The 20045-nt window shown below is 35.1% G+C and overlaps 1 protein-coding gene across 1 annotated transcript in view; it reads left to right on the forward strand.

Moving 5' to 3' along the window:
• CACNA2D3 (calcium voltage-gated channel auxiliary subunit alpha2delta 3) overlaps nucleotides 1-20045 on the forward strand; it is a gene marked incomplete at its 5' end in the record, with an annotated part of 433227 nt that overhangs the window by 405457 nt on the left and 7725 nt on the right. The window contains 4 exons of the mRNA XM_082060048.1: nucleotides 3057-3132; nucleotides 4813-4865; nucleotides 6463-6518; nucleotides 9973-10084. Coding sequence (XP_081916174.1) covers nucleotides 3057-3132; nucleotides 4813-4865; nucleotides 6463-6518; nucleotides 9973-10084 — 297 coding nt within the window. The remainder of the gene's footprint in view (nucleotides 1-3056; nucleotides 3133-4812; nucleotides 4866-6462; nucleotides 6519-9972; nucleotides 10085-20045) is intronic.

Consider the following 20045-nt stretch of genomic DNA (forward strand, 5'->3'; position numbering starts at 1 on the left):
TGGGAAACAGGCAGTTATGTTCACTAGCTATAGTCAGTTCAACAGGATACAGTTAGATGTAGTTATTTAAAAGTGTAGTACAATCACTTCAAAAATGGCAATCCGGAAGCCTTTTCTTTCTGCAACACTGAATTATGTCTGTCTTTGTAAGAAAAAGATTATTTTCTAAAATCTCATGAAGACATTAGCAATAAAATAATGCTCTGGAAATTATACCTGGACACAGAAGCAGCACAGATTTCAATGTGGTTATGGGCTTCATCCACTGATCTTTGAAGTGTCTTGCAAAATTCCCATTTGTTCTTAGTGCAGAAGAATCAGGGCTTTTAAGCTCATTTGGCAGTAATGCTTTAGCTGCTATGTTTGGCACGTCCTGTGTGTGTGGTAGTTGTTTGAATCATCATTAGAAACTTTCAGATAGGTGTCAAACCTGCCAACTTTGAAAGTTAATGAGATGGAAATGTGTTGTTCAAAAAACCAGAACACGCTCCAGATTTTGTTGAGAAATCTACGTCAAATATATTTAGTAAGACGAAACTCATCATGATATCATCCATGGATGATATTCAAGCATTTCCAAAAAACAATTTTGCAGTGTTCCACAATGATTTTGAGGTTGCTTATTACAACTCTTCCCCTCTGCCATTACTCTAAAGTTTAGTATTTCTTTGCCTGTTAAATGAAGGGAGTTTTTAACTACATAAATGTTAATATTTGCTCATAGTGTAATCTTAGATTGTTGTGTACCCTGTACAATACAACAATCTACAAAAAGTAAAATGTAGCATGTCATGGCAAAATACTAATTATATTTCAGATTATTTGTGAGTACATCTTTCAGCTTTTAGTGCCTTTTTATCTTTGAGCATTTAAAGAATCTAGTACATCTAGTACAATGTAATAATTACATGAGAAATGTAATACAAGTACAAATACTTAGAGGGGAAAGGCTTCTTTGAAAATTTGAAGTGAAGTTCAAATTATAACAGATGTTCCACGTGACATGATATAATAGTATTTAATTAAGAATTCTTGGCAGAATAACGAAGTCCACAGATTTTCCAAACAGTTCTAGAATACAAAATTGAAACTTGAGAAACTTATTGCACTTTCAAACACACAAAAAAAAGCTATTTGCAAAGAAGAAAGACAAAACTGAATGCTATTCTACTTGTAACGCTAGATATTGAATGAAGCAGGATGGGACCATTTCATCTGTGTAGAATTCCTTGACTACTCTGCAGAGAGCACATTAACATCTGTAAGCTGCCCTTGTCTGCACTTATTACTTGCCACTATCACTAGGAGGTCCAATTCGATGTGTAACGTGGTCCTTAGAGGAATAAAATAGTCAAGCCAACAAGACTGGAAAGGCTGAGCTGTAGAGATTATCTTGCAAGGGCTGGATTCTGACCATTGTTAAAGGGGGAAAAAACAAAGGAAATAAAAAGCTAGGGAAAGTGGTGTATTACTGCATGCCATACAGGCAGCACGGCTTACACCATGTACTGCTCTGTTTGTCTTGGCAGATCTGTGTGCGCGGATCTGGCTGTGGGCGTGATTCTGCCAAATATGGTCAGTGGTCAACTTACACCCATGTTTAGGTCTCTAGTTATGCGTTTGTCTACCATGTGACTCTATCTGCCAGTCCACAAAACAAGGGCTTCCTAGCCATTTCTATTCTGAATATAAGAGAAAATTAATGATGTAAGTGGTATGACTATGTGCTGAATGTTTAGTTGAAGCTGCGAGATCAAATGTATTAGATATTTTGCCTGTAAACCAAAAAGAAAATGTAGGCATAATGAAGAGGCTTTTAGTGATGGTTGCTGTCACAAAATTAGATCAGAAAAATTATAAACAGCTTCTACCACAGTGGATTACAACATATTATTGCTACAGGTTGCAGTGTTTCATGGCATGCAGTGCAGAATGCCTCATGGTGATGCTGAATGCATTTCATGACCTGTTTTTGGCAGCTTCTGGGACATCCTTTCTGTAGCTGAATTTGTGTGCTCTCCTTTCTCTTCGCTTAGAAGCAAGGCACACAATGCAAAATGTTGAAGTCCCTTCTCATACATCTATAAACCATCTATGTCCAATTGTGTTCCTTTGTCTCTCTGATGATGCAAAAGTCAAATGGATATGTTCAAACAATACTAGTAACTTTTATATTTACACTTTTTGCAACTTATCAGCTAAAGATTCTTTACATCTGCTATAGATGTTATATGTTTTTTATGTGGATGAATATGGTTAATTAATTGTTCTTTGGACAGACAGATTTAGAGAAGTAATCACAATTCCACATGCTATCTCTGAGTTCTGGATTTTACATTTAGATCTCTGAAGTGTATCAATGATGAGTAAAATCACAAGCAGAAAGAAATTTCCCTGTTTACTATGCATCTGAGGAGGCTTCTAGCCTGTTTTTATTACAGCAGGTACCTGACATGGAATATTTTGCCCTCATGAAAAGAACGAAAAATAAAGCATCCTGCTTCAATTATCTGTACTGTGAATACACTGCAATTCCACCTCTCTCTTCTTTGGAAGCAACACGTTTTTTTTACAAATTAGTTGGCAATGACAACTGAGATGCTGGAACTGTAGAAGTGTCTTTCTGCTTTTACTGGAGCTCAAGAGTGGTCTGTTGTGAGAAGCCTCTCAAATGCATAGGCTCTTTTGCTTTCTGGGGCTAAATGTGCCAATCTTAGTCCAGAACCAATTGTTTAAGCATCCTGATGAATGTGTATTCTCCTCGCATTGTTTATATCATTGTGTGTTACACTGTATGTCTATCTTCCCTGCTTTCTCCCAGTTATGCTTTTCCTTTGTTCTGTAGTCTGATAAAATCCTTACAATTTTTTCAGTGTTTCTTACCTTTATTCTCCTTTGTGTAAAGTGTATTTTAATGACCCCTTTCCCTCTTTTCCCTGCTGCTGCTACAGTTTTTATTTTCCTGTCTACTTTGTGGGCAGACTCTTCCACTTTGTCATTATTATTCCACTGTGTTTTCTTCTTTTAGTCAAGCAGTTTTCTGTTCTTCTCTGTAGAATTACACTTTATGACTACCAGGCCATGTGTAGAACAAACAAAGAGAGTAGCGACAGTGCTCAGAGCTTACTGGACGTAAGTATAGTGAATTTTCTGAGCACCTTTCCATGCAATCATCAAAGAAAATTGTTGCAAATATCTCATGGCCATTGTAAGCACATTATTTTGATTTGGAATGCTTACAGCTCTTGCATACAAGGAATGGTTCATTATAAAAAAATGCAAAGTGTTAAACATTTTAAAGCTCAAATACTTACACAGTCTTTTTTATTGGTGACCCACGATTTCTGAGGTTCTGTCAGAATATTCTTTGCACCATATGAATCCTCCTTCTTAGGACTTTGTAAATTTGGCAATAGATTGTGCTTTATTTGGGGGACTGGAATCACAAATGCCTTTTTTGTGTGTAAACACATACATGCAGAAATGTAATTCAAAGTAAAAATGGAGAATTTTACATATATATATATAAATTGATTAATTGGCAAGGCATACACATCAGTGATTTTAACACATTTTTTTTCCTTAGTATTCAAGGAAGTTGTCTCTTAAAGTAGAATTTCAATGCATTTAAACTCTTGTTTTCAGATCTGAATACAAATCCTGACCCTTTGCAAGGCCTAGTCGAGTCTGAAGTTTTGGGGTGAAATTTTGCTTTCCTTTCATCTCTAGGAAAGACTTGTAGCTTTTTATCTTTTTTTATAAGACAGTCCTTAATAGGCAAAAATCTTTACTCTCTCAGGCATTATGCATTCTGCCGGCTTGCTATTTCAGCCTGCATGCTATGGACTGACACTCGTTCATTGGCTCTATGCATTATCAGCCCTGTCCAGAAATAATCTTTGTGACCTCTGCAAACTTTAAATGGCCATTTACTGCTGTGGCAAAGGGCACTGCTTCACTGAGGTCCTGATTCAGGATGGCTAAGCATGGTTTTAGAAATCCAAGTAGTTCTCTTAAAGTCAATGTGATTTCTTACATGTGCTAAAATACTCTGTTGATATGGAATCTAAGTAGTCTGCAAAATGTTGTGCTACTAGGAGACCCTAACACAAATGAGTTAGACAAGGACAGATTCCGCTACAAATTTCTGGAAACTAACTGTTCTGCCTGAGATACCTTCATAAAAGAATACTCCTATTGCTATTCTTTTCAAAAATAAAATATTCGCAATGTAGTGGAAGTACTATAAACACAGGATTTTCTAAATATTTGCTGTATATTTGTTGTGATCCAGAAAAATGGAGGGAGGAGGGAAGAATCTTACAAGCTACTGAAGTGCTGACAACTAAGCTTTCAATATGTCACAGATAATTTAGGTAAATTCAAACTCCAGAAGCTTTTCCTAGTCTAATTAGACTGAAGTAATGAATAGAGATTTACATTATAGAGGGGCAAGCCTGTCAATTGCAGCCTAAGAACAGCTCATATTATCTACCAGAGCTGTTTCTCCAGCAATAGCCTGGGAAATAGGAACCCCTAGAGGTTAAAGATTTAAGAATCATTTGCAAAACTTTCCTTTTCCAACTGGTAATCTGTGTTTATGATCAACCACATTAAAAGGAAATTTCATTACTGTATATTTTAATATTCAATATAGTAATATTTACTTCTTCATAAGCAAAAGAAATTGTTCTTTTTCTCATGCTACCCATGTATTTGAATATCCATAATATTGTCTTTACATGAAGAGTTCTGTTAAGATATAAATACTGTACGTTTTGCCTTTTTATTAAATTAGTTGCTTCTCTTCAGCCTTATAATGCCTTCTTTGCTGCAATAAAATGGATTATGACTGAGCTTGTCTTGTAAGTAAATTTTATCAAGAACTTAATATTTGTATGGATTAATGAATATTTTTACTTTTGAATACTGAATATATGTTTGTACTTTTTGCCTTTTACATACATTGTGCTGCTTCTATTATATAATTTTTATTATAGTAATATTTATTATTTTTTTCTTTCAAATTTTTCATTGTTAAAATCTGAGAAAGTTTTGGCTTTATGATTGCATGGTTGTACTTTTTACATTACTCATGGTCTTCACTTCTATTCGTATGTCTTTGCTTAGTCAGTCTGGCAGATCGCAATATACAAACCAAATTTATTGTTGTGGTTACTGTTAAATTTTACAGAAATGTCTGGCTGTTTGTAAAGCTGCTTGGGTGGGCAGTTGTCAATATAGCAAGTTGTTCTAGTGATTCACTGTATTGTCTGCCACTTCATGAATTTCTATAAGACGGACCTTTTACAGAATATGCCAGATAACGTATACTCTGGATGTTGCTGAATTTTTTCACGTGGCCTAATTCTTCTAACGTTTCAAGTTAATAAATAATGAGTATTTCCTTAAGAGAGATTGCCTAAGAAATCACAAAGAAATACCATATGGAGAATAGGAAACCTTTAAATGTATCTTATATTATTAACCTATATGTTTTATTATTGCTCTTATCAGAGAGCAGAATTGCAGATTTAACTGAATTTTATCTTTATTGCAATACAACTGATTTTTTCTTGTAGTAATTTTGTTTTAATTGCAAATTATATGAGCTTTCATCAAAGTTTGGAATAAGACTTAAGAAGAATTAACAGAGTGGCTGTTGCCAGAAGGCAGAGATTGATCTTAAATGCAGCTTTCAAAGTAAATATCAGGAAAAGAAATCATGTTAAAATATGACTTTGATGCTAGCTATAACAGCTTGAAAATTTTCCAGAAACTTTCTGGTTTTTAAGTATTGTAGTGTCATGTCCTTATGATAACCTGGATGTTGGTTTCACATTCTTTACACTTACAATAACTGACACACTGCCACATTTCGGTCCATTCTTCAAGGTAAATTGCAGTTAATGTTAGTGGGAGAATGCATTATCTACACATCTAATTAGAACAGATTAGACACTGGTTAATCAATATTTTCTTCTCCTAGAAATAAATTAGTTTTATTATTTTAGTTCCAGAATGTAATGTAAGTATTTTATGTGTACTTCTGTACTGTAGCCAGGACAGTTATCATTCAATGGTACTTTACTAGAGTCAAAATACCCTGCGTAATGAAGTAATAAAGTTCAATAATCTTCAACAGAAAAAATACTGTATGCTGCCATGCGTTGAGAATTTTAATGGACAGTTCAAATAAGATCAATAATTTAAGTTAATTACAGGTAAATCTATTAATTATTCATGAGGTTATTTTCAGAACGAATTCTCAGTGGCAAAATACTACTCAGTGAAAATATGACAATAGGAGTAGTTGATAATCCCAGAGTTATGCTAGTAACATGAATATCAGTTCTGTGTTAGCTTTTGTTTAAAATAGGCTTAATGGTATCAAGCTACTGCCAGCTTAGTGTTTTGAAAACATTCTGTGGGATAATATGAAAATTCTAATGATTTCTATAGGTTCCTTGTGGAATTTAATCTATGCAGTTGGTGGCACTCTGATCTAACAGCAAAAGGTAAGTGTATTTTTTTTTCCTGACTATAATGCTAGAAATGGCGAGATTAAATTGGATTTTTGAAATTCAAATGTGTATAAAATGTTTTAGATTAAGTAATAGGTGTCTGATAACAATGTTCACCATGTCAACATCCACGTCTTTGTTAATGTTTCCCAAAACATGAGATAATTAAGATCTTCTATGAATAGTGCTTGTGTGTACTCTAGGAATACAGTACACATGGAAAAGCTAAAATAGTAGACAGTGTTTAAATCTGTGGTGCTTTGTTTGGTTTTGTTTGCCCTTTTTTTGTTGTTGTTGTGGGGGTGGGTTGGGGTTTTTTTGTTTGTTTTGTTTTTAATATTCACCTTCATACCAACACAGTCTTTGTGAATAAGGCAATTATACTAGTCTGTTTCTGCATATACTACATTTTTTCTAATGCACCTGTAATATGTAGGGGGTTATTGTACTGGAAAATGCCATTTCAACAGAAGTTCACAGGAATGTGGTAGTTTCAATATAATTTCCTATAAAAATATTTTTAAGACTTTAAATAGTAATTTTTATGCATTTATTTTTAAACAAGACTTTTTTTTTTAAAGTAATAAAATCTAGATGAATTAAAACTAAATTTATATCAAAATGATTTTTTGAAATGTGGATGCTTCATTTGAAATAATGATGAAATTTTAACAATTTCCATAACAATTTGAAGTTTTCTGTGTCAAGTGTCTCTTGTATTTTAGCAGACTTTTTATGGCATTTCAGAAGTGTTGCTCAAAAGTAAAAAGCTAACTTACAAAAGCAGTGCTCCTCAATTGGCTGTTTCATAGGCGAAGTGTGCTGCATGTCGTTTATGGTATAATGGTTTAAACTGCATTCTTCAGTCTCATATTTGCAGATTTGTATATTCCTTAGCAAAGCAGGGGTTAAAATTGCTGCTTTAGGCTTCTGTTTATATTTGCATTGCCTGGATACTAGGCTGTCTTTATGCCAAAATAATATTGTCTGAAGTTAAAGGTATCAGGAAAATGGAATGTACTGATGCCCTCGAATATTCCAACATCCTCTGTAGTAAGAAGATACTGGAGCTCTTCTAGCAGAAGGGTCTATCTTGGAGCAACTGGAAAGTACGACAGTCAGTGGCCAAGCACATCAGGCTACTGCCTAACGTGTTGTAAATGCTGCGTAGGGTCAAGGGGAGGCTGAGATGAGTGTCTGCTGGAAGTGAAGATTTGATAAGAACCTTCTGGAGATTTAGGTGGATAGCCTTTCCCATGCTAATTTAAAGGGTACATTGCATCGCAACACTAAAGGCAATTCTTTTGTTACATGACATGAAACAGCCAGTGGTACTTGCATTGCATATCAGGGAAACTATCCTTTACAGACAGCATTTCTCCTTCATCGCATGAAAATGAATGTCTGTTTTGTATTTTAAACATGTACTAACTACAGAAGATAGGAATTAATACCTTGCAACCTTTATTTTCTTGAAGACAAAACTATCATTACAGCACTATGACAGACAACTGTGACTGAGGGATTTTCATTCATGTTTTAGCTGAAGTTTTAACTACATAATTCACTTGCTCCATTTCTCTGATGAGTAAGAGTGTTGAAAATACTCCCTCATCATGCTCATTTGAATGTCATCATTTCTTTGGTATTGCTTGCCCAGTTCAAAATTGGTTAGGTACAGTTGTTTAGAAACCAACGTGTGTTAGTAAAACAAAAGCAATTGAGATTTCACAAGAGTGAAAAGCAAGTTCCTAGGTATGTTTTTCTGTAGATGTGACATTACCACTAAGAGTTGTAATAATTATGACTGCACTTCACTAAATTAAAAATAATGATCTTGCACCTTTGTTTTTTTTTTTTTTTTTTACTTAACAATGCTTAATGAAGCTCAGAAAAAACACTCATCTCTTCTAATGGAGAAATTGCTTGTTGCTCTAATTGTGACATTAATAGAACACCACATATTACAGAGATCCTAGAGGGTCCCCACATACCTGCCAATTTACCAAAAATCTCAATCACATTGTAAATGAGAGAGAAGAAACTGTTGTCCTAAACCTTGGGCAACCCCATCATCTTCTGGACTCTATCAAGGTGCTGGAAATCTGAGACCCGTGGATCTCTGGCAGTGTTTTTGTTACACAAGCCATATGTTGATAAAAGTGAGGGTAGACCCAGAATACATGTGATAAATTTCAGTCATTCTTGGCAACAGATAAGGAGAACAGAAGAGAAAGGGTGAAGGTGCAGTAGAGCTAGTCAGACAATTCTTAAGAAAATGCTAAGTTGTAAAATATGTCACAACTACAGTGAAAATATCAGAAGTAACAGAACTTTTCTGACCCAACTTTAGTATCTTCCTTGAGATCTGTGCATTTCAGGAAATATTTTAAAATTATATAAAAAAATTATTAACAGTTCAGAAATGCATATTCTAGTGAGTGATTGTGAATGCAGTTTTGCTTATTCCCCTGGCACTGTGCAATAGATACTCCACCGGCTCTGAAACAGATTATCTTGAATGGAAGATCTGTCGAGTCCAAGAGCCTGTTCAGTGTAATCTATTTTTGTCATGCCTCGTCTTGTTTTCTCACTTAGCAATTAGTTTAAGATAGGCTTAACATTCATGCTGATGTGCAAGTGTTCCTTTGTGTTAAGGAAGAATGAAGGGGTGGGGAGGAAAAAGAAGGGGAATGAGGGAGAGACATCATCCAACAGATACATCAGTGTGAAAGTCATCAACTGCCTTCAGTTCCCAGCTTTGCTGCTGTCCTGTAGTTTGACCTTGAACCAGTCTCACTGCTCCCTGGTACCTCAGTTTCCCAGTCTTTAAGATGTAAATAGTGATGCTTTCTTTTCCCTTGCACTGCAAGGGCTTCTGATTAAAAGTGTTATGCAGTCTTAATCTTTACTGTTTTAGGAGCAGACAGCAAGCATTAGTTCTGGGCCAAGTAACACTTCTGCCCCTCACCCACAGAGTAATTCTAACTGATGAAATTCTGCAAAGATCCCCAAGCTGTAATCCCAAAAAGCTGTTTCGGCTTCAGTAAAATGTACCACAAATTATTTGTCAAATAAATGTAACCCCCCATATATAATCATTAGAGGTGCACAGCATCGCTGAAATCAAAACAGTAAGTCCGTTTTGAATTTGCAGAGAAAAAAATACAAGCTTGTGCATAGATGTAAAGTAGGTTGGTAATGGCTAAACCATGAATAACTACTTTAAAAGTTATGTCTTCCAAAATTACATTCCATGGATAAACTTTTTTTTTTTTTAATTGAAAAAATAGTGTTATGCACTGCCTAGGAAATCTCACAGGGTGGCAGAAGCTGAGTAATGTTTCCGTTTTCTGAGAGCTCTATAATGCAGCATCTCATGTTGTTCAGAATTTTGCATGCTATTCTTCCCATGTTAACATCAAGATATTTTTTCTTGTGCCTATAGCGCAGAGGTTGAAACAAACCCTAGAGCCCTGTGATACTGAATATCCAGCTTTTGTTTCCGAACGCACTATAAAGGAGACCACGGGGAATATTGCTTGCGATGACTGTTTCAAGTAAGCCCTTTCAATTTTTTTTTATACAACTGTTTGTGACAAAGCAGTAAAACTGATTTATTCAAGGTTATGTTGAAAAATGTACAAGTCTGTTATATCTTATGTAATGACCTCTGTCAGGGTGTCATTTCTCTTCTTACAGAGATCCTTTAAAAGTTCGATACTCTTAAATTAAAGTAGTGTCTATTATTTTCTACCAAAAAATGTAAAACCAGTAGAGTTTTATGCTAACTTCAAATAATAGTGAATATTTTAAGACTTTTCCTGGACACAGGCAGCATTCTAATGGAATATTCGGTAAAGATTTAGATACAAAAATGTTAGTGCTGCTAGCTCTCCTATACCAGAGTGAAATCCTGCTGGATAGGTTAGAAGTTCCCTTGTGGTACCGTGAGATTCGGTTGTTTTACTTGAATGCCAAACAGTGTTTCCTTCTTAGAATTGTGAGGCTGAAAGTGTGTGAGAGGATTAAATCTGTCCTGCAAACTTTCAGCGTTGGGAAGCTGGGTTTGTAGTAACGAACCTCACATGTCAGTGCTGCAACTGTGTCAGTTCTACCAGTGCTACTGTAAGTTGTCCCTCTTGGGGTTAAAGGAAGAGAAAAACATCAGTCTAGCTTTCCTCCTTCATACTGAAAATGTATTTTCTCTGCATTTAGTGTGTATGTGCAGTGATGTTTTTATTATAGTTATGGTACACTGTAATTGAAGAATTACATAGGTGGTGTTTATGCACATTTCTGTACTTCAGTCTCTTAATTGGCTGTCCTTTATGCTGAGAAGTCATCATCACAAAGGAGATGAGTATTTACAGTAATAATTTATCTATTGATATAAATGACAAGAAGAATGTATAAATCAAACAAAAATTGTTACAACTCTCCCTTTCCAGGCTAAATCAATACGTGATTAGCAAATAAAGGTGACTTCTCTTTGAAGTCAATAGTTGTGCTTCTGGACTTGCTTCTGAATTTTCCCCTTGATATCTTAATTGTTTTAAAACAGGAAATAGGAGTAAATACACTGGAGATTTATTTTGCATACTAATATACACCTTTAATTTGCTGTTGACTAACTTTTCATTATAAGGAATGTATTTGTGTCTAGTATGAATAATTGTTTTTATATTGCTTTGTGGGATAGAAGTATGAAAGTGCTTTGTAAATCAATTCTAAGGAGCCCTTTAAGTGTAACAATAGGTCCCACTGCCTCAAAAGTACAAACTTGACAAAATCAAGCCATGACTTTTCCACTTGACATATCAAATACAATCTATGTTACATTGCTATGAGTGCTTCATGCCAGCACTGTAGAATTCAAGCAGCCTTACTTTTTGATCATTTCACAGAAGGTTGCTGACAAGTTGTGCAACAAATTATCATACATCTCTTATGTTTAAATATTGCAAGCAGGCATGATTCCATGAAAAGATTAATTTAACAGGACCAGGTTTTCTCAAAGGAATGAAGATTTGAGTCTGTCTTCTTAGGTAACTTCAGGTCAAAGGAAATAGCTTTCAAAAATAACACAATTCTGCAATACTTGGACAGCGCTGAGTTGGAAACTGAGTTTAGCGAAAATTATAGTATTTCAAAAATAATGCGCTAAGATCTTTTTCATAGAAAAAACATTTTGTGTTCCGCAGTGGAACAAAAAAATAAAAGAAAACCCTCTAAGTTGCAAACTGATCTCAAGGCACCCATTATTTTTCTCCACAAGCAATGGCAAAACCTAAAGAAATAATCCAGAAGAACTATTAGATTCTCATGGGAAAGTTCTTCGTTATACCGTTTACCCACTGTCATTAGCAATCTACAAATTGCATCTAAGATTGCAGACTGCACTGGATTCCAAATATTTTTGTTATAACCCAGGACACTTTCCCGCAGAACAGCTAAGGAATTTGACCCAAAGTCCTTTGTAGACCTACATCTTCTGACCCAGTTTTCTGTTTCATGGCCTCAGTACCAATAAATATTTTTACAAGCAAGTGTATTGCTTAATACTTGTAATTTAAGAATGATGGGCTCAAGCAGACAGAATTAAGGTTCAACCTTATATGCAGTGAGTTTTGAACGGACGCTATGACGCTATGTTCAGTCTTAAATCTGCATGGCATCTGTTGCATACTGGGCTTTTGATTCAGATCGCATTGAGTCAGTGGGATTATTTTGTGTCCATCTTGGATCCAGTTATAGATTAATCTGTTTGGGATATATACTTGCAAATCTTGATTACAAATAGAAAAATATATTTATAAATATTTAGCTGAATATGCATCCATTCTATTATTGCAATCTTATTTGAAAGACAGTGGAAAATTCAGTATATTGTGAACACGTTTGCAAACAAGTTTTGCAAATACTCTACTGCAAGAAAATTTGTGTCCCGACTTACTCATTTAAGCCCCTGTCTTTTGTTCCCACAGTGTCAAGCACTACTCTAGAGCCCTTGTCAGGAAAAGGAGACTAAAAGCAGTCTCTTAGTAGAAGCAAAAATGATGACTGATGTTAATTGAAACCATATAATGTTACTTAGATAAGACATTTTGGATCACAAATACTGTTTTATTGCTAACGAAGTCACAGTTGTAGTCAACAAGGTCACAGAGCGACAGTCTCAGTCTTATTCCATACTGGGTGTGCTGTTACTGGCCTTAGAGAAACACTCCACACTTCGTGGTTAGCAAGGGGAACAGTTATTAACTGTAGTTATGAAAACTAAGACTTGTTCTCAAAAATCATTCCAATCATAATTTTTAATCATGGGTGCTTGGATTCAAATCAAAGTATCCTCACAAATAACTCACACAGCAGAAAGGACTACATGCTAATTATTTTTTTAAATATCTGGCTCAGCTTTTCAACCACCTCCAAAAACTTAATCAATGGTATGGCACCTGTACATTTAAGCAGACTTTGAGTCAGATGGTAAATGTATAGAGCCATACAAAATACACTCTCTGTATGTAAACTTATCTTTTGCTTTCAAAAATTAAATGCTACTTTGGGATAATTTGCAATGTTTAAAAACAACTTTCAAAAATATAGGTTTTATTAAGAAAGCAGGAGCCTAAAAGAAAGTAAGAATTAACATAAGAATGTCATTAGGGTTAGGGTTTGGCTGTCCCACTCCATAATTTGTTGTTATTCAATATCCCAACGATTATTATATTAATCTGTTATTTAAACAGCAATCAAAAACAAGTCAACCCACATTTTTAAGCACTGTCAACAAGAGAGAAAAACTGGGATTTTTAAAAAATCTGAAATGTTTTCATATTTTCCAGTAAGCTCTTCCCTTTTATAGCCAAAAACTGGGGGGGGGGGGGGAAAAAGGCATCAGCAATTCTGCAAACTGAGATGGTAAATTGTGAGAAGTTCTATGGTAGCTTCAATGTTGGAAATAGTTAATTGCTAAAGAGAAACATTTTTTTGTCAATGTTGACTGACACTCCTGTTGACTCAGAACTAGACTAATGCCAAATGCACTTGGTATGGGTTTGAAAGGTCTTGTGCTGCTCGGAGATGTGTTTTTGATTAGACATTAAATTTGAAGTCTTCAGCTAAATAAGCATCTCAATGCTGCTTGCAGTTTTGTGAGGTATTGCCCCAATATGTTGGCCAATTTTTAATACAAGTAAGTATGTCAACCAAAGTTCTTCAGCAGTTCTCACTGGTTACATTACCAGGTTTTTTTTCTGGTGATCTCAACATTGCAAAGTTTAATTGCTGATACTTAAAAAGCACTAAAAATGCCTAAGAAAAGCATCTTTAGAAAGACAAATTTGTTAGAAAGGATAATGGCTGTTATGATATTTGACCACTCATCTGTTTATAGAACAAATAAACAAAACATCTCTAATTGCAGAACTTGGTTTTGCCCAAAAAAATTGGGTGTTTTCATTTATCTTCATTTAGGAAAATTCCATTAATTTCAGCCTTAATTCGGGCTGCTGTGAGTGTGGGTATAGATATTCTGACTATGGGTATATTCATCTGGCTATTTTTGTATTAATTATATATTTTTAAATTTCAAAGTAACTGTTTGAGTGCATAGTTGCCAAATTTGCATGTTCAACTGTAGAAACTGTAGGTGTACAAGTCAGGCAGCAGTTGCACAGTCAAATGCTTAAAAATCTGCCCTTTTAACCTCTCCTGCTCATGTGTGATGACATACTGGACTTGGACACAGATCAAAATCTGGCCTTACTTCCAGTGACCCAGGGAGAAAAGCCCCCTTTTCTTTTAATTGCAGTACTCATGGGTCCACAAGGTCAATACCAAAAACCCAAAGAAATTGTTTTGTTCCCAGTTGCTTCTTTGTGCACAGTCTTAAGACACAAAATAAAAAGAAAAGTAAATATGAGAGAGCCATGTTTTCACTAGGGAAGCAAGGAAGTACGTAGCTACAATCATCCTAACCCTGGGAAAGACTTATGTGCGTCTTTTAATTATGCAAGATGAAAGTAAGTGTTCCCTTTATTTTCTTGTACATCACATGCAAATTACCTGTTAAATTGATAGGAACTACTGATTTGATTGAACACTGTCTAATATGTTATATACTTGGCCCGTTGGAGTGTTAGTAACCAGACAATTACTTAACAGGGAAAATCATCCATAAACCAAATGCCTTCTCTTGCTTTCTTATAGACTGGGCATGGAGTACTGTTCATTGTCAATAAAAAAAGGTTAATGGCAGTGGAATTATAGTCCAGGATGACACTGAACCCTTCATGTGGATTTATAAAGACAAAGTTCAGACTTGTCCACTGAATGGATTTATTTGGCAGTAACAGATAAATAACAATCCAAATTAGATTCAGATTGTTCAGGGTATGAGTATATTAGTGTCAGGAACAGTGCAATCTGCAGACATTAAAATGGTAATGGTTTTTAAAATCGCTTAATCTTGAGACATACCACCATTTGCTAAAATATTTCTGCATTTCTTTCTCAGTAGAAGCTTGCCAAACTGCTGTACTTGTTCATGTTTAAAATGTGTAAATAAATACACAGTTCAATTTCCCATGAAATAAATAATCATTTGCCTTTTCAGATGCAGTTAGTTTACTTCTAAACAAATCAGCTTGCCACATAAAACAAGCAAAGCATGAAGGCCCGATTTCTTCTCATTTGGAGCTCTATCTATGTACATCAGAATACCCCTGTAGATTTTCTGGAGTAATTTGGGCAGTAAATTACAGTCGGTCTCCTAGAAGACATTTTAGGTTGAATTCATTTTACTGTATCCATCTTATAGGACCCTGAAGAAAACCAAATATTCTATGTATTTCAGCATATTTTGCTTGGACTGTGTGTTTGTACATGCTTGTTTTTTCAGCAACCATGCTAAGTACCCATCTGATACTGTGCATATAAATGGTTTGGCCCATGCCCATGTTGAGTCACAGGCTACAGTCAAACTGCTCACTGCTGGCCTGGGTGGTGTTGAACACTTGATCGCTGAGAGCTTGTTCAGATGTGCGTGCAAGTCGAGGAGCACTTTGAAGAGAAACTCCGTGTTTTGTGTACCCAGGAGTTAATTTTTGAAGTCTCAAGAATCAAAATCTTAGTCTATAGAGTCATCTTGCATCTCTGTTTTGAAAACTGGATCTTCCAGGTTTGCAGAACATTTATGAGTGTGGCAACACTTATATTTGTAGCAACAGCAGTATTGGTAGAAACTTACAGTAGCCAAAACCCCAAAACTCTGGAAGATTCCAAAAGATTTTTCCCCTTCTCGTTCCTTGTAAAAAGTATCAAATTATGCAATTTAAACTGCTAGAATTATTTGTTAAAAGTCTTCATACTTAGTTTGAAATCCTATATTGTGTGTTACCCACACATCTCCAATTGTATGCTGAGTAACTTCCTCTTCACTCCAAAGACAACAATGATTATAATGTTTGTCATGCAGGTGCAATTTAAAGTCACTGTATGGGTAATTTAATTCTACCTTTTGATAATGTATATTTTGAATGACAAGTTCAGGAAACGCTGTAAATTACTATTTTCATTTATGGAAATAGGTATATGAAATAACAGGGCAAGACATATATAAGTTACCAGGCAGGTCTGTGCCTGTCAATTATTAGCTTAACAATCCTTTGGGCAGTTTTCAAGTGGGTTTTTTTGTTTGCCACCACCATCCTCCCCCCCTTTTTTTTTTTCTTTTAAATATACGAAGATTTTCTATATAGTATTTTTTTTCAGAACTTTTTTAGTGTGCTTGTTGAATTCAGGAGTGTGATAGATGCTTATACACAGAATGCCCTGTTACACTGAAAATAGTCTTTAATTATTATTCTCAGTTTCTATGTCAGAGTGTTCCCCAAAAAATCAAAACCTTGGAATTGGTTTATTTAGTTGGCAAAACCATGCAAATCTGTATTCAGGTTCTGTCTCTCAATTTACTTGGCACTGTAATCATCATAAAAATGCTAGAGAATGTAAGAATCACAATGGATCAAAGAAGAAAATGTGTATTTAATGTAAAAAACCATTCTGACCATAGTGATCTTTTTCAAAGGGCATTTTTAATGGCAAGAAATATATATCGATGGAGAGGGGGCCTGTGTAAAAGATGAGGAAATATAGAATGGTCTTTTCCTGACAGATGTGTGAAAATTTTTCATTAGGAGACTTCATAGTACTGACCATATGTTCCATCTGTAAGTACTGGAGATCCATGGGTCAGCTGCCTAGCAATTCGGTATATTAATGTTGTCATTAGTTTCTCTGTAGATTTTTTCTAGAACAGGATGTGCTGTCTCTTAACTACCCACTTCCCTACTTATGTCTTTCAAATCAGCCTAGAGCTGAGCTTCTTGAGAAGTTTATAAATAAACGTTCTGCATGAGAAGGTGGTGATCTCCACCCATCCACTGTTCATAGTTAAACTCAGTAGTGCTATAAAATGTAAATATTACCATTACTTAAAAGTTAATGTAATTTTACATTTTAAACAAGCTGTCACAAATATTAACCAAATGATAGATAGTAGCTGACACAATGAAAGGATGCTTTGTAATGACAGGAGATTTAAGAAGCTATATGAATGCCATAAAATCTTGAGCTCACTTGAAATATGAATATATATCAAAGAAGGCTTGGAATAAAAAAATTGTTAAATTTGGAAAACAATGCAGTGAATTTTCAAAGCTGGGCACACTTGTGAAGAATTGCTATCACTAGGCAATTCATTTTATTTTATAATATGTTCATGTTATATTATATTACTATTGATCAGAAACAATGCAAACATGACTTAGGCATCTGTACATTTAGCACTTCACTTTGTAAATTATTTGAGAGCTTAATAGATATTTAATAACGTCTAACTTGGAAGAACATGATTCTTCAGGTTTGAGTGCCACACAGGGAATATTTATGTATTACCTAAAATATTACACTGTTTTAACCAGCTATGTAGAAGATAACATGCAGTGTACTTAATTCTTTCAGATGTGGTCTTCTCGATCATTGCTGAAGTTTATATTTACAGAAATAAATTAACAACATCCTTGCAAAGCAAACTGAGGGCACATTCAATGACCATTTCAGTTCTAGGATCTATTACATTTCTGATGTGACTCTTCTGATCATCCCTCCTTTTTATACTCCAGTTTGTGTTGCATAGGTCTTTACTAGAGCCATATCACCTTTGTAGAGTACACTAGACCTAAATCTGTGGAAAAGAGCAGTTACCAAATCATGAAATTCAAAGTTACTTTTACAGTGTCAAGTGGTATTTGTGAGCTTTCCTAAATCAGAGGAAACCAACTGGCTTTTTAATCTTTAAATTATATTTAGAATCTTGTTTGGACATCATCTAATATTTTAAAATAATTGTCTAGGATGTCTGTCAATACAACCTACAGCTACTTAAGAAGGGCTGAAAAAACTCTGCTAAAAACACATGTTGGCTGTCATGCTGTAGTAGAACTTCATTTTCCAGTCTGGATAACTTCTCTGACCTCCTGATCATCATTTTGCTAACCATGAGCTACTGTCAAAAAGCAAAGTCCAAGCTTTAGGAGGCCTCTGATGTGATTTCCTTTGTGTCCTCTGTGTGTCCTCTGTTGTTCATAGTGAGCAGTTTGTCCTAGAATTAGGTACCCACTCTGCCTATGAAGACCCACTTATGCTACATTCTCAACTCAAGTTTGTTTAGGGTATGAACTTTGACTCATATTTAAAGTTTGTGGGATTTTAGAGCTTGTTTTCTTTGCAAAAAAAATTGCAGTCTATTTTAAACCTATCAATCTAGAACTCTCCATTATCTTAACATCCTCATAAGAGTGGGCAGCTGGACTAGAAAGCTTAGGAGCATTGTCAAATTCCTCATTACACAAAGTTCTTTTTTCGTCCTAAATTCTGTATACTCAAACCTGTTTGAGTATACAGGAACAATGTTTGAAGCATTTCTAATATGCAGTTGGTAAGGTAACCTTATCTGAGCATCAGTTATCTGAGAAAGCATCCCCTGATTGCTAATGAAAAAGGAAAGGCACTTCTGGGCTTTCCTATCTGGAATAAAGTGGTTACCAACCATGCCACAGTTCTCCAGGGTTGCAAGCCTTAGCAGACACAGGAACAGTGAGGATGATATTATTCATTTAAATCCTTCTTTCTAAACTTTGCTTTGAGTAGGTATGTTTATACTGACACCAAATTGTGCTGAAGTTCAGTCAGGCTATATGTGGTAGCAATATTTTGCTAGCATGGGGTCAGATTGCAGGCCTGAGGCTGAGTGTGTATCTGTCTCTTTTCATACGAGAGAACCACTAGCTGCTTTTTCTTTTTGCTCCAGCTCTCAGAAATATTGTTATTGGCATATATGTTATTTTTATAAATTGCATTAAAGATACTCCATTCTCTAATCATCATTTATTTGAAAAAAAAACCCAAGTAGCCTAATTTGACTGTGATATAAACATTTCATTCACTCATTTAAAAAATGTGATAAGTAAGAGAAATGTGGGTTGAAAATGTATCCAGCAGCCTGGAAAACACATGATAGGACTTGGGAAACAGCACAGCGGATATCTGCACTTCAGCTGAATGCTCAAAGTTCGTTCCAGACCATTAAGGTTGAACATTTGCAACCAACAGTTATGTGAGTAACACATATTTGAGTGCAGAATGCACAATATTTTCCGTTTACTGTACCCTGGTGCTGGCATGTTTTTTCTCTCTCAGAAAAATAGGGAAAGATCAAATTTGACAGATTTGAAATGTAATCTCAAAGTAATGACTAATCTTAATCCAAAATACTCAAACTTTATTAATGCAAGTTTGCGCTCAAAAAATATGTTGAAACTCCTGGAGGCAAATGGTTGAATTTACAGAGATGCACAAGCATCAGAGCGCCCAGTGGGGGCTGAGTTGGGTACCATGGAAATTCAGACTAATTTTTCACATCTTTGTGCATGTGTTAGGTTGACAATTTTAAAATATCACCCTCGGTTTATTTCAGTTCAAACTACTCACAGTTAAATTATTCCATGATTTGTAGGATTCATCTGCATGGGCAAAACAACTGGTAGCTAAACAGATCTTTTCTATTGCCCCCTTAAAATTATTGATATAATTATGTATGGGAGTGCCATACGCTAATAAAACCGTGAAATATTATTCTAGATATAATGTGAGTGCTACAGTCATCACTATAATATTAAAGAAAACATTAAAATTAAACATTAAAGTGTTCCTATGGTCATTACGGAAACAAATGAAAAAATACACATGCGGAGTTTTTTCCCCTCGAATCAGGCTCTTGAACATGAAATTAAAGTTGAATCTGAACAGCCATTTAAATGCTTATAACATTAAAATCCCAGCTAAGCAATGTGCTTGTCATGACCACATACTCTTCTGCATAGCATCTGTTGACGTGTGCTCAGATATAATCGCAGCACATTTTTGTAAAATTTTTTTAAAATAAAAAATATTGTG

Source organism: Streptopelia decaocto, assembly GCF_964273445.1.
Source record: "Streptopelia decaocto genome assembly, chromosome: 8".
NCBI classification, from domain to species: Eukaryota; Metazoa; Chordata; class Aves; order Columbiformes; family Columbidae; genus Streptopelia; species Streptopelia decaocto.